This window comes from Strongylocentrotus purpuratus, unplaced genomic scaffold (assembly GCF_000002235.5).
Source record: "Strongylocentrotus purpuratus isolate Spur 01 unplaced genomic scaffold, Spur_5.0 spur5_contig_861, whole genome shotgun sequence".
Lineage (NCBI taxonomy): Eukaryota > Metazoa > Echinodermata > Echinoidea > Camarodonta > Strongylocentrotidae > Strongylocentrotus > Strongylocentrotus purpuratus.
In genome coordinates this window covers 4,868,052-4,881,849 of record NW_022145570.1, presented here as the reverse complement: position 1 = coordinate 4,881,849, position 13,798 = coordinate 4,868,052, and the positions used below count along the sequence as shown (strand labels likewise).

The following is a 13,798-nucleotide window of genomic DNA, read 5'->3' as shown; positions in this document are numbered from 1 at the left end:
CTTTTATATAGTGCTTAGATGTTTCTAAGCGCTTTACAGATGTACTATCAAAACAGACCATAACAAAAAACAGCATGGCCATGTGAGCATAGTTTAGTGCATTTTCTCATCCATCTCGATGTAATCCAACCAGACAACAGAAAGTTATCTTTTTAATTAAGAGGTTTTATTTCTTGAAAGCAGAAGAGTAAATTCATTCAGAACAAATATGTCTGTATTGATTGTACAGTTGGCACTAAGCTCATCATCTTATTCTGCCTTAGGAGTACCGTAGTACCGGAGGTGCAAGCTGAAATTGTGTGTAAGAAATATTGTTTATAGAGGCTGTACTTATTTTCATTTGGCTGAAGGTATATGCAAATGAACACCATGTAGTTTGGATTTCAAGCAACTTGTACCAGTACCGTCTGAACTCACATACATTTATTTTTTATGACATATTTATGTTCATAATAAAATATGCCTTAACACCAAGTCTTCCTCATAGTGCTAGAGTTTGGTCATTGTGGTGCTGTGCCTTCGTATGGGTAATAGCGGGTGTATGAATAGATATCTGACTATGCTTAATGTATCTGAATTGACCAGAACTATTAATGGATATTGTTTAACAATCTATAATACTGAGATGTTTGAACAAAATAACAAAACTCCAAATAGACTTTGATATAGCCTTAAATTATCTCTGTGCTCTATACTCTAACCTAACCCTTACCCCACCATGGGGGAAAACAGGAGAGGGAGAGAGAGAGAGAGAGAGAGAGAGGGGGGGGGGGGACCATTCTCTGATTTAAAGCCATCTTGAGTTATGGGAAGGACAGGATATAAATGTCACCATGAAATCTGGACAACTACTTTATGTCTGCCTAAGCTATTTTGGTAGATGTAAGAGATGTTCAAGAGTTGAATAATGGGCAAAGAGAGATATGGAAACTTTGTCTTTTTGAGTGAATTGTTTAACAATAGAATAAGAGAAGTATGAAACAGGGTTAGCTTTAAAGGTACTATGTCCCTTTTGCAGCCAACCTCAAATTCTGTAGAACTTTGCAGGAATTATGAATATGTCATGTATGTCCTATCTGTGAAATTTAAACGTTAGCAGTGTCCTCATATTCAAATTATGCAAGGAAACCCGTTTACTTGCTAGACTTCACTGTCAGACACTATTGAGTGACTGACTGGCTTTTTTTCTTCTTTGGGAATAACATACATGAAAAGAGTTGTAAAGGGTACATGAGCATTTGTCTACATCAATAACCCACTTCTTGTGATAGCCAAGATTAAACTGATTGAATCTTTGCGCAGCATAAAACGTATGACCATTGGGTACAATTGTCTGAAAATCAAGACTATTACTTTTGGGCTCTATAGCCCTAAAGTCGATTTGACAACTAATAGTCATTATTTTCCCACTTGAAGACATTTTCAAGCCCCACCTTTTTTAGGGAAGTTCTAAATAAGTATTATCTTTCAAATGCAGTTGGAATTTAACCATTTCATTTTTTTGGTCTGCAAATGGGACATAGTACCTTTAAAGAAGAATTTATTAAAAACATTTCCTTTTTTACGGTTAAAGAAAAACTTATTAGATTCCTAATGTGAAACATACAAATAAGTAAGCATTTTTCTTTTATACAGCAAACAAATTACATATACACTTCATAATTTAAGAAATACAAAAATCTTATATACATACAATTGTACACATTTACAATAGCAATGACATAAAATGAGGTGCTAAGCAAGGCAAGCCCTCATAAAGACCATGTCTGGGAGACAAAGAAAAAACAACTGTTTGTAGAAAGGATATGTTAGGAAGGACTGCATTGAGGAACCAGTGATTGTACATCAGCTGTTTTGGAAGGGATATTTAGCGAGAACATTTGGAAGGAGGAGTAGAATGATGGCCATTGCACAGCCTTCCTCTCAATCTTAATCAGTGACTCGCCAGTGAGCTATACTAAAAGGTTTAGAAGAGAAGGGTTGAAGAAGATCACTTGGCAAAGTAGTTCACAGAAATTAAATGAATTGAAATGGGAAATGATTTGCATTCGTACATGTATATAAGGGCATGAAACCTTTGCCTTTTCTATAGTTTAAAGAGAAATGGGCAGCAGTGACATGACACTGCCTTATCAGGGGAAACTCAGGAAAGGTTGGATATTTTGTGAATCTCATGTGGTAATGTACATATCATGTGTATGTAGTAGTCTGGTTCCTTTGACTAAAGAAACATCCTAAACAGACTTGTAAGGAGCTGCCAGCTTCTTCATGAGAAATTACCCTACAGTGAGCTCAAAATAGACAAACGCACATTTACTTCAGAGGTTGAATTTCGCGCATATGGGGCCCATATCATAGCTTTAACTTTTGCCATTATAGTACCCACATATGTTCAGCCACTGTTTTTGTCTCAATTAATCTGTTGTTTATTCTCATGCAGTCAAGGACAGTTGTCTGGAATTGTGTTTAATTACATCTTGAATGAACAGAGAGCTTACATTCTCTTCTGAAACCATGAGAACCATCAGAAAAATGAACGTAAAATAGTATAAATAAATATGAAAATGCAAAATGATTACACAAAATTACCTTAAGGATCTGGAGGAGAAGATAAACAGAAGATCTGAACATCTAACATATATATGTTGTAGTTGACACTAGCCTAGACACCCTAGAAATACAGCACATGATATCTTAAAGTAACACTTTAAAGGTTATTTCACTGAATCAGAATCTCTATAAGTCTGCAATATCACAGGAAAAAAACTGACCTTCTCCCCAATGCCTGGACATATGCACTGAAGTTGACAACACCCAAGAATTACAAGTATTTGTTAACACCTTGAAGATAGGGTTGACACCATCATCAAAACCTTGAAGAGTTGGTGAATATGATTCTTAAAGCCCCACTGTCCTACTTGTAGCTACTTGCTCCCTCTATATAGAAAACTTCCCCAATCGGTACCTGTTGATCCCCATGATCCTCTTTTTCTTATGTTAGTTGAGAGCTGAGTTAATGAGATAGCCACCCGTCAGTGACCTCGCTGTGTGGTCTATTCCCTTCTGGCCCAGTAGTATTGACGGTCTTTAAGTTTCACACCTTAAAATGTACATTTTCCTTAGCATACTGGAGTTACAGTTGACATTATCCTCAGCTCCTTGAAGAGATGACGACAAGTTCTAACATCTTGAAGTGTCATCTGAATGGCTGTGGGCATTAGGCAACTTACTCAAGACTCTGCAACAAGTATACTGTTTTTTCAGTCTTTTACAGTTCAACCTTGTTAGAGGCTCTTCACAAACTGATATGAACGTCTTGTAGACTGGATAAGGAGGGGGCTTATACCATTCTTAAATCCAGCAGCTATCTCTGTCATCTCAACAAGACGTCTTGCAAGGGACTCCCTCTGTTCTTGTGTCTGATTGGGCAGAATAAAATCAAAATGAAGCAATGGTTTCACTCTGTATTGTTTCAGCTGTAGCTTAAACTCTGTTTATCTGATTAAGATCTTATCTGACATGTTACAAAATTTCATGTAGAGCTAAAATAGAGGTTAAACCTTAGAAGAGATGTGTGTGATTCATAATCTAACTAATCAAAACAATTTGTCCAAATTGCTGTCGAATCTGTTTATCAAGCTTCTTTTGACAGCCCCAGCCTGAGTAGATGAATCACTGGCAGTGTTTCTCTATCATCTTACTGCCAATATCTCCATTCCAATATCAGGGCTCCACACTGAACTAACTTATTTTTAACGGAGGGTTTAGATTAATAGTTTAGAGTATGTTTGTAATTAGGCCTCTTGTTTAAACTGCACACTTTTGAAGGTCTAGAGCTTCAATTTGGGGGCCCTAAGAACTGTAAGTGTCATATATTGCCAATTGACCATGTTCCAAAGGGGGGGGGGGGGGGGAGAAGTTTTAAAACAAAGCAGGCAATATAAAAATAAATAACCCTTACTGACTGTGAATAATTGTATTGGTCACAAAATAATAAGCTGACACTTCATAGAGAAAAAGGGAAAGATATAGTTAAAACATAAAGATAGGCTTGATCCAAACAGAACTTTGTGTATATGTGTTTGAGCCCTCTCATAAATGAGATTTTCAGCATTTTTTCCTTCAAGTTGGCAAAAAAACAAAATAACTTTCTGATAAACAAGTATTCCATTTAGTTTATGTGTTGGGACAAATGGGAGAGTTGCCCCTACTTGTGTCACTATGACATGTTGATTCAAAACTCCTATGAACAATGATATTAAACTTAAAACATGGCACCTTGCTATCAGTATCAAGGTCAAGGATGAGTGGAATGCTTACCTCTAGATCTCCACAGATCAATGGTGAATCATATGCATCACATAGAGCTAGAATGTCTCCTAAATCAGCACATTGTGTCTTCTCACTGGGGGCATTAAGAGCTAGAAAACAAACCCTTCCAAGGAAGTATGTAGGATCTAAATGTGGCAATGAATCGGCAACAGTCTTCAAGCTGAAAGACAAATACAAAAAACAAAGTTGTATTAATCGATAACAACTTAGAAATAAATATTTTGACACAATTTTAAAGAAGAAAGAGATTACAGGCAAAAAGGAGCATTCACTTAAGAGTCATCTCATATCTTCTTTTTTCTTATTAGGAACATCACAGCAGCACTATAACATGAGATGGATTGTTATCCCTTGGGCTATTTTTGTTTGCTTCATAATCAAAAGCATTATGAATGATCATTCAACACCAATTTTATCATGATTGTATTGATTCCAAAATCACATTTAAAAAGAGTAAAATACAAATGTTTGTTTTCTTAATAATCAACCATTCACAGTTAGTGCAAGACAATTCTCAGACTCAATGTAACCTAACTGTTATGGTAATTTATTATATTGGTTAGTACCTCTGTGGTCCCTTATAGACTGTCATAGTACTGGATTCATTCATGGCTCTTCTCTGAACAATTTAGAAAAATTCAGCCTAATAATGAAATAAAAAGCTATGGAAAACCACCCCTGAAACCTAGCAGCAAACCTTGTGTGCACCCAACACAAGAGTCTTCAATCCTCACCTCATGTTGACATTCACATCAAGGATGAAGACAATCAGGTCAATCTTAGGTCTCTGCTCATCATTCATGGATGGGAGCGGCAGCTGGGTAGCAGTACGGCTAAGGAAATCAATAAAAAAAAGCTCTATTTATATTATTGTTATTCTATTCAATATAAGCTAAATGGTTTACTGGCAACATTCTAGATGGCTAGAACTACGGTACATGTACTGTAGGTAGTGTACAACAATGGGATGCAATCTGTAGGGGTTTGAGCAAACATTCTGGGTCTTCAGCCAGTCAATGCTCAGTGGCTTTGGTTAACAATGACATTATAGTGGATAGAAATAAAGTTATGGATTTCAAGTACCTTTCATTCATCAATAAAAATGTATAAACACAACTCTCAGCTTAACACCAGGGAAGGAAAATGAGAATTAACAGGATGACTCATAGAAAAATGTGAGGTAAAAAAAGAGGCACAGATGAGATAATCAGATGAGTAAACTAGCCATTTCTTGTTTCTTGTTGCTATTTAAATGATGTTATTATTGAGCTGACAGAAACAAAAACTCACATCAATAACTGTTATCAATTAACATTGATTGTTCTCCTTCTAAAATATATGGTCAAGCATTGTAGTTACAAAATATAAGAAAAAATATCATAACTTAGTGATATCTTTGAAATAATCCCTCTCTAACATAGTGCACTTAACTTAAAAGAACATGAATATTGTTGCAAGTATTAACGTGACAGGAGTTTCCTTCGATTAATCCACATCTGTATATCATTGTCAACTAACTCAGGATGGGAGATTGGAGTATAAACTTGTTTAAATCTAGTGTCAGACATTGAAAAAACTTGATGAGAATTCAGATGACTCAATCATTTACAGTGAATCGATGTTAAAGCATCAAATATTCAGGTCTTTCAAATGGAATTGCCAAGATCACAATGAATTAATACATCTGGATGGATACCAGTATTCTTCTTTGATATTGTGAAAAATGAGATCACCGCTGTCTTTTGAATGTATTTCTCTTTGCATATAAACTTACACTTGAAGGCAGAATTCAGTGTTGAGTGCCACCATGGCTTCAGCCAACTCTTTCTTCTTGATAGACTGGAATCCTATCAGCTGAAAAGTAACATTTTAACATGATTAAGATTTGGTTTTCATTTTAAACTAGTGGTGCAGTTTAATGAATTAGTGACACAGTCCCACATACATTGACCTATTGGTCTGGTCTGGTCTCACAAGAATCTCAGAGTAGTCATTGGACCAAACCTATGTGGGAATGTGTATGGTGTGTGACAAATATAATTCACTTCTGCACTACCTAGTTCAGAATGAACACTAAAATCAATGGAAGCATGTATTAATTCCTTTACATTTGTTTGACTTAGCCTGGTTCTTTCAGGGACTCTTCAACTATTAATCTGCTAGAAATTTGGGTCTTCCAAGTTGAAAGTGAAATTTTATTCCTCCCCTTCATGTATGTATGATCAATCGTTGATTAATGGTGGCTAATAATACTATACACACAAAAATAATAATATAGATCTAGGCGTCAGTTCTATACTGTAGAAGCACGATTTTTACTTGCACATCACTTTTTATTGTACATGTAGATTCTAGGCCTAGTCTGAAGTCAGTCCCAGAGCACTCCTAGATCTAGACCGAAAGCTTCAGTCTCTCTAATCGTCGGTTGTTCCACTGAGACTACGTCTGGCTCCACTAGACCTCCGATTATAGAGACTGAAGTCTGGGGACCTCTTTCTGTGAGGCACTGTACGGAACAAATGGTTCGGTTCGACCGGACCGCGATGAATGAGATATGCAACGAGATTTTCACTCTTTACATCCTCATAACTGCTGCAATTATAACACAAATTAAAAATAACATATATATAGCTTATTTGACTTACGATAGCTTGCTCATTTAGATCCTAAATTAATGATTAATCCGAGAAAGTCTCGTCGTCAACATTATCCTTCTTGGTGTTAGTCGATGAATATTCATTTTTTCTTTTCGAACGTCCAATAGCTACCGTAGCTACGTACGAGTAAGCCCAGCTTGACCAACGAACTCCCACGAAACGAGTGCTCTGATTGGCCATTTGGCTATGTTTTGGTAGGTTGACCCGGAAATATTTTGGCCGCCGGGTCATATAGCCCTATGTTCCGAGTGCATGAACGTTCGGAGATACAAATTGGATAATTCATATAAGTAAGTCCGTAATTTATCCATTTAATATTGAGTTATCAAATTTTGATAACTGTAATTAGGACAAATGACATACCGACCTAATTTACATCTGATTTAGAAACCAGGAAATTAGATCTAAATAAAGAAAATTGGGGAGAAAATGTCGTGGACGAAAATATGTACATAGCCTGCCCCACGGTACGAGATCTCTGGGTTGCCATCTGTATTGGGGAATGACAACAAATGTCAGTTTTATTAAAGAAATGACCCAAATCAGATGGTTATTGCTGTCTATCCTAGATCCTACTATACACAAGGTCTAACTGTAAACAGAATTGACTCAGCAGAGCCAGGGACAGGGCCGGGTTGAGTTTTCAATTTCCTTTTTCACTTTTTCTACTTTTCTGTGTGTAAATTATCATAGGGTCTAGGGTCTATGCTCACTCACTCTGGCCTAGATCTAACTCCGGGAAGCTCGGAGTTAGCCTAGAGATCTAGACTAGACCCTAGATTGCTAAGAAGAGAGTAGGCCTAGATCTAGGCCCTATAGTTTACCAATTAGCAAACACACAAGATTCACTGTAATAAATCACCTGATTTTAAAAAAGTATGGACCTCAGGTTCATAAACAAAAATAGTACTAAAAACACTTATTTCGAATTTTCGATGTGCAAAGCCTGAAGCAAAGTGCCAAAGCCAGTATTATCAATATCAACAACACAAAAGTCAATGTGTGGGACAATCCAAATTACTTAGAATGATATTGGTGCTTTATTGGAAGGTAAAGGAAGGCTTTCCAAAATATGTTGAGTTAAGAAAAAGAAATCTCATTGATGCTTACCAACACAACGGCTGAATTCAACTCCGGGAGTTTATTAAAAGGATGTAAAACGGGTTGTTTAGCACCTAAAATTGTCTCCATTTTCGACTCCAATGTAAATTTCGTATTTCGCGCAAAGATGTGTAGCGCCCCCATGAGTTTGTCGAATCGAAATATGCGATACTATGGATTTTGTTTTATGGATGCAGCAGCTAGCCTTGGGCAATCGATTCCCTGTTTCATAAAACTTTCTATCAATGAAAACTGCCACAAATCTCTAACAAATCTGATCATAGCAAATCAAATGTAAAATATTTAGTAGCTTATCACAGTTACCGTATCTTATTACTGATAACAATTTTTTTTATGAAACAAGACCCAGGTTTAATTATTGGAGCCAGAAAGTCGGCTGTATTGATTGTGAACGCCAAGCTCCTGATTTTATACTATAAAACACCAAGTAAATATTTAGGGCCAGTGGCGTACGCAGGATTTTTTCAAGGGGGGGGGGGGGGTTTAAAATCGGGTCCAAAATTTAATAATTAGGAAGCCATGACGAAATAAATGCAATTATCAATAATCCATCTAGGATATTGATTATTGTTATCGATTTGTAATGTTCCTGAATGCTGCATGTAGATCCACTCCAATGTCTGCATGATTTGTATAGAACGCCAAAATGAAACAGACAACATACACTTTTTTTGGGAATATATGCCCTGGATTTCCTTGCGTCATTGAGAGAATTTCTATTACCTTTGTGCATTCGTCTAGACATGATGATGAATGCTATAAACGTGACAGGCCAACGTGACTGGGCCTTTACAGAAGCGATCAAGCATTTCATTAAAACTGAAAATCTGAATGGAATCATGCACTTTGGGGGATCTTATAACAGCTCTACATGAATGCATACACAGTTTGAGTCCATTAATTGTCTGGGAGGCCGATTTGCGTGTTTCATTAGTTCATTTTCTTTTTAAATTCAAATAATATGTACATGCATTGATGGTAGTTTCAACAAAACTAATGGGAAAGAATACAAATCCCTAACATAGATCAGGCCGTAACTAGGATTTGAGAAGAGGGAGAGGGGGGGGGGGGGGGTGGGGGGGGGGGGTTGTCCCCCTGTCCCATGGTTGGACAACCTTTGGCATTATTCTGTCTAAAAATGAAGTTTTAGTTACAATTTTGAACACCAAAACGGTTTCAGTAATATTTCTCATTCAGTGTTTTGTATAACCTAGTGTCGCTACGGGAGAGGGGGGGGGGGGGGGGGGGGGGCGAAGAATGGATCCAGGGTTTGAAAACGCGTCGTGTCACCTACTTTTCTCCCTTTCTCCCCCTCTCTCTCTATCTCTCTCTCTCTCTCTCACTCTCTCTCTTTCTCTCTCTTTCTCTCTCTCTCTCTCTGAATATATTATTCTTTGCAATTCAAAAATGTGTGGGGAGGGGGGAGGGGGGGGGGGTGCAGGTGACTCAACTCCCCTGTGCTTTCCTCAATTGAAAGAGGGCACAATCGTGTCAATGTTAGAGGAGTAACAGTGGATGCAAGATGCATCAATTTTAACTATGTTTCATATTGCACTGGTATAAATTGATAATAATAATAATAATATTGTTTGTTTTCCCAGGGTAGACTCATCAGTATTCATACTGTTCTCCCTGAGGGCCCTGCAATCATATCAAATTCGATAATACACCGGTTCCAAAGATAAGTTTCTCATAGATCTATGATATAAAGCTAAATAAAGAGGGTATTCTAGATGGGACACTGGTAGAACAATCCGTATGATGCATATCAAACTGTGGTCAAGTTTATTAAAATTAAAGAATGATAGTTTAAATGTATAGATGTCTCATCATCTGGGAATGTCTGATTGGTCCAATCTTGTAATTATAATAAGTAAGTATTTAATGATATTTCGTTCTCACTCGGAATGGCTGGTCATTCAAAGGCCTTGGTATACATATAATTCCCCAATTCGTATTAAGTAATGTAATGTAATAGACATGACAAGTAGGCAAAGTCTACGATGCCTCTTGGATCAAGATGGGACGATAACCTGAGAGTTAAAGCCCCACTGTCCTACTTGTAGCTACTTGCTTCCCCAATCGGTGCCTGTTGGCCCCCCATGATCCTCTTTTTCTTATGTTAGTTGAGAGCTGAGTTAATGAGATAGCCACCTGTCAGTGACCTCGCTGTGTGGTCTAATCCCTTCTGGCCCAGTAGTATTGTCGGTCTTTAAATCTTTTAATTACAGCAGTTTCATTTTATTTTTGTTGACCAAAATGTCTTTGCTTATAACCATTTCTCATGTTACCAATTCTTTGGTCATGCACTATCATCGGGAATAAGGAAAGAAAAATCATTTCGTCCTTGACCTTTGACCTGATATTATTGCCTTTGTCCTCTGATTTCATTTTCTGCGAAGCAAACATTTTGTTGATTGAAACTCTCCAGTGAGGCGAAACAATTAGGAAACAAAGCTGTCTGGATAGTAATGCATTATTGCCAGTTCAAACTGTTTCAGATGAACTATTACGCACAATCAAAATTGAAATAATCTGCACACAGAGGAAGTATCCTTGGGCCATTGATTTTGATTAACACTCTGAATGATTTGTATAAAATCAATCAACAAAATGTTCCCCTTTTTGTATGCGGATGACACTTGCATGTACTTTGCTGCAAAAGACCCAAAGATATTTTAGAAACTGATCAATGTTGATTTGAAATAATGAATTGTTGCTTAACGTTGACAAAATATGCCAGTTCATGTTGACCGGTTCAAAGTCAAACTTGGGTCGTTTCTGTAAAATTGATATTCGTCTATAAATAACAACAAATTACTTAGAGTCATGGAATACAGATATCTTGGGATTTTGTTTGACTGCAATCTTTCATGGAATCCACAAATAGACCATGTAAAGAAAAGGGTTTTAAAGACGTATAGGCTATCTTGCTTTAAAGCGAATGAGGCAATTCACACTGAAAATAATGTACAAAACCTTAATTCAGCTTCATTTCGCAACGGTAAAGAAATTCGGTTAAAACAACTTCAAACTCTACAAAATAGATGTTTGAGATCTGTACTCGGAGTGAACAGTAGATTTCGCACTGAAATCTTTATAATACCCTTGAAATTGACATGCTGAAAGAACACTGGGTCAAGGAGGCTTTGGTTACTATATTTAATTTGTTACACTCTTGGTCCACCTTTAAAAAAAAAATCTTCATTGATGGAATTAAATACTGATTTAGGCTACATGTTCGTTATAATTATATGCTAAATCACAAATGCCCTTCCAATACTTCACACAATTTTCTTTAGCATAGTCCATTATACCATGCATCAAACCTTGCCCAATGATATCAGAATTATAAATGTTGTTATTTCTTACAGTATTGAGATCAGTAAAATTGAAAATATTGGTTCACTTATTTCATCTCGTGGATACTAAATGTTATTATGTTTTTTGTATCTCTCTTTTGTCACTATGATTCGATTTTGTACTTCAAATGTCATAATATAACTTGCATAATGTCATTTTTTAATATTCTATTGTTCGAATTTTATGTAACCACGGCCTCGCTGAAAAACAGCATTTGTTGAATGCGGGCACATTATTATTGTATTTGTTTGTAACCGTGACAAAATAAAATAAACAATCAATCAAACAAACAAACTTTTAATGATTCTATTTGCTCGAACCTGATTTCTCACCAGATACAGCAGTCAGGGTGAAATAAGTTGATTAAAGCATTTCGGATTTCCTGTCAAGCCAGTTGTCTTGCATTATGTCCTTGTGTAAATGGTTTAAAGATACTATGCCCCTTTTGCAGCCAACCTTAAAATTTTGTATAGAACTTTGCAGGAATTATGAATATCTCGTGTATGTCCTATCTGTGAAAGTTAGCAGTGTCCTATAGCATTCAAAATATGCAAGGAAACCCGTTTACTTTCTAGACTTCCCTGTCAAACACCATTGGGTCAAGTGACTGACCGGTGTCCTTTTTTTCTTTGGTAATAACATACATAAAATGAGCTGTAACAGGCACATGAGCATTTGTCTACATCAACAACCTATACTTAATGGCTAAAATTAAAGTGATTAAATCTTTGTGCAGCACAAAACGTACGACCATTCGGTACAAGGGTCTGGAAATCAGCCTAACCTTAAGTGATTGCAATCACTTATTTATTTATTTATTTATTTATTTATTCATGTTTTCTTTATAAAAAGCAGGGTAGTCCCATTCAAGCCGCAAGGCCTGCTTTACAAGGGAGCCCTGCTGTACACAAACAAATTACATTTCAAATATCTTACAATACACATACAAATATACAAAATATACAATAATTAAAAAATAACATAATATAAACAAACTATAAAACATTTTATACAAAATAGGAAATTAAATGAAGATGGAAGACGAGAGAGAGAGGGAGAGAGAGAGAGAGAGAGAGAGAGAGAGAGAGGGTGGTAGCAATACTTCATGTGAGCGATCGCAAAATCAACTCACTTGAATTGAATTTCACGGACATTATGTTTAAAAATGGGTAGTGAGGCGGAACATTTGGTAAGTATGGGTAGTGAGTTGAATAACTTTGCTGCTGTATACATGAAGGTCTGTTTTTTGAAATCGGTTCCGGGTTTGGCAAGGTACAATAATGCATTGAAACTGATCTCGTGGGATACGGGTTAGCACTTTGAGGTAGAGCTTGTTTTAGATAAACAGGAGCAAGATTATTCAGGATTTTATACATGAGTACTTGATAGTTATATTCCAATCTGTGTTTGACGGATTGCAACCTTAACGAATTTAACATAGATTGTACAGGCGTATAATAATCTGCATCTAATACTAAACGACAATATTTGTTTTGAAATTTCTGTAGTCGCTTTAAATCTTTCATTTTCAGTGATCCCCAAACAGTTGAACAATAATCAATGTGAGGAAAAATTAAAAAATAGTATAAATGAGTAAATAAACGTTTTGTCAAACAGTGCTTAAAGGTAAAGACCAGTTATGGTCATGCGATTGCATTGTGAAAGAAACGTTGTGGAATCGATCAGAAAAGGTTGATCATCTAGCATCTAGCATCTGCAAGGTTCTGGAATCATCAAAATGATAAGAAATTTGGCCCATTCTTCGTAAAGTTACAAGCACTATACACAGAAAGATGTATATGGGACTACCCTATATCTCTCACAGACCATGAGAGAAACAAATTTACCAAATATATGAATTAGTAGGCGGTTTCCCGGCAAATTTTTATCATCATGTATTAGTCAAAACATATTCTTTCACATGATTGGTAATGAGAGCTTCCATTTCATTTTTTGAAATTGGGGCGTTTCCAATACTGGTCTTTACCTTTAATCCTTCGCATACATATAAGCGAGTTCATAATCCTATTGACAACATCATTGACATGGGGAGACCAATCTAAGTTCTGATTTACAATAACACCCAGATATTTAAATTTTGTTACATTTTCTATAAGTTTACCGTCCATTTTATTTGTAAATTGACTGGATTCTTCTTCCTTCGACTTGAAAATAACATAACTTTAGTTTTGTTTGTGTTAACAACTATATTCATTCATCCATTCACATAAAACTAGTATGTCATTTTGTAACTGGGTTTGAACAGCTTGTACTCCATAACCAGATGAGAAAATGGCAGTGTCAATGTCGATTCGACAAAATAA

The 13,798-nt window shown here is 36.3% G+C and overlaps 1 protein-coding gene across 1 annotated transcript; it reads right to left on the bottom strand.

Moving 5' to 3' along the window:
- Nucleotides 1-1,523: 1,523 nt before the first annotated feature.
- On the bottom strand, nt 1,524-8,224 carry LOC115919101 (centromere protein M-like). The gene is made up of 5 exons (XM_030999705.1): nt 8,100-8,224; nt 6,107-6,186; nt 5,067-5,165; nt 4,321-4,492; nt 1,524-3,419 (listed from the first exon to the last, which is right to left on the bottom strand). The coding sequence occupies exons 1-5, from the start codon at nt 8,178-8,180 to the stop codon at nt 3,285-3,287; spliced, it is 567 nt and encodes a 188-aa protein (XP_030855565.1). The 5' UTR covers nt 8,181-8,224; the 3' UTR covers nt 1,524-3,284.
- Nucleotides 8,225-13,798: the final 5,574 nt, after the last annotated feature.

Excerpts from the sequence above, each read along its gene's own strand:
- LOC115919101 (XM_030999705.1), bottom strand. The coding sequence starts at position 8,180 with ATGGAGACAATTTTAGGTGCTAAACAACCCGTTTTACATCCTTTTAAT. Across the intron at positions 5,166-6,106 it reads ACTGAATTCTGCCTTCAAGT|CCGTACTGCTACCCAGCTGC; the intron begins GTAAGTTTATAT and ends TGATTTCCTTAG. Across the intron at positions 3,420-4,320 it reads TGATCTGTGGAGATCTAGAG|ACACAAGAACAGAGGGAGTC; the intron begins GTAAGCATTCCA and ends CTGCCCAATCAG.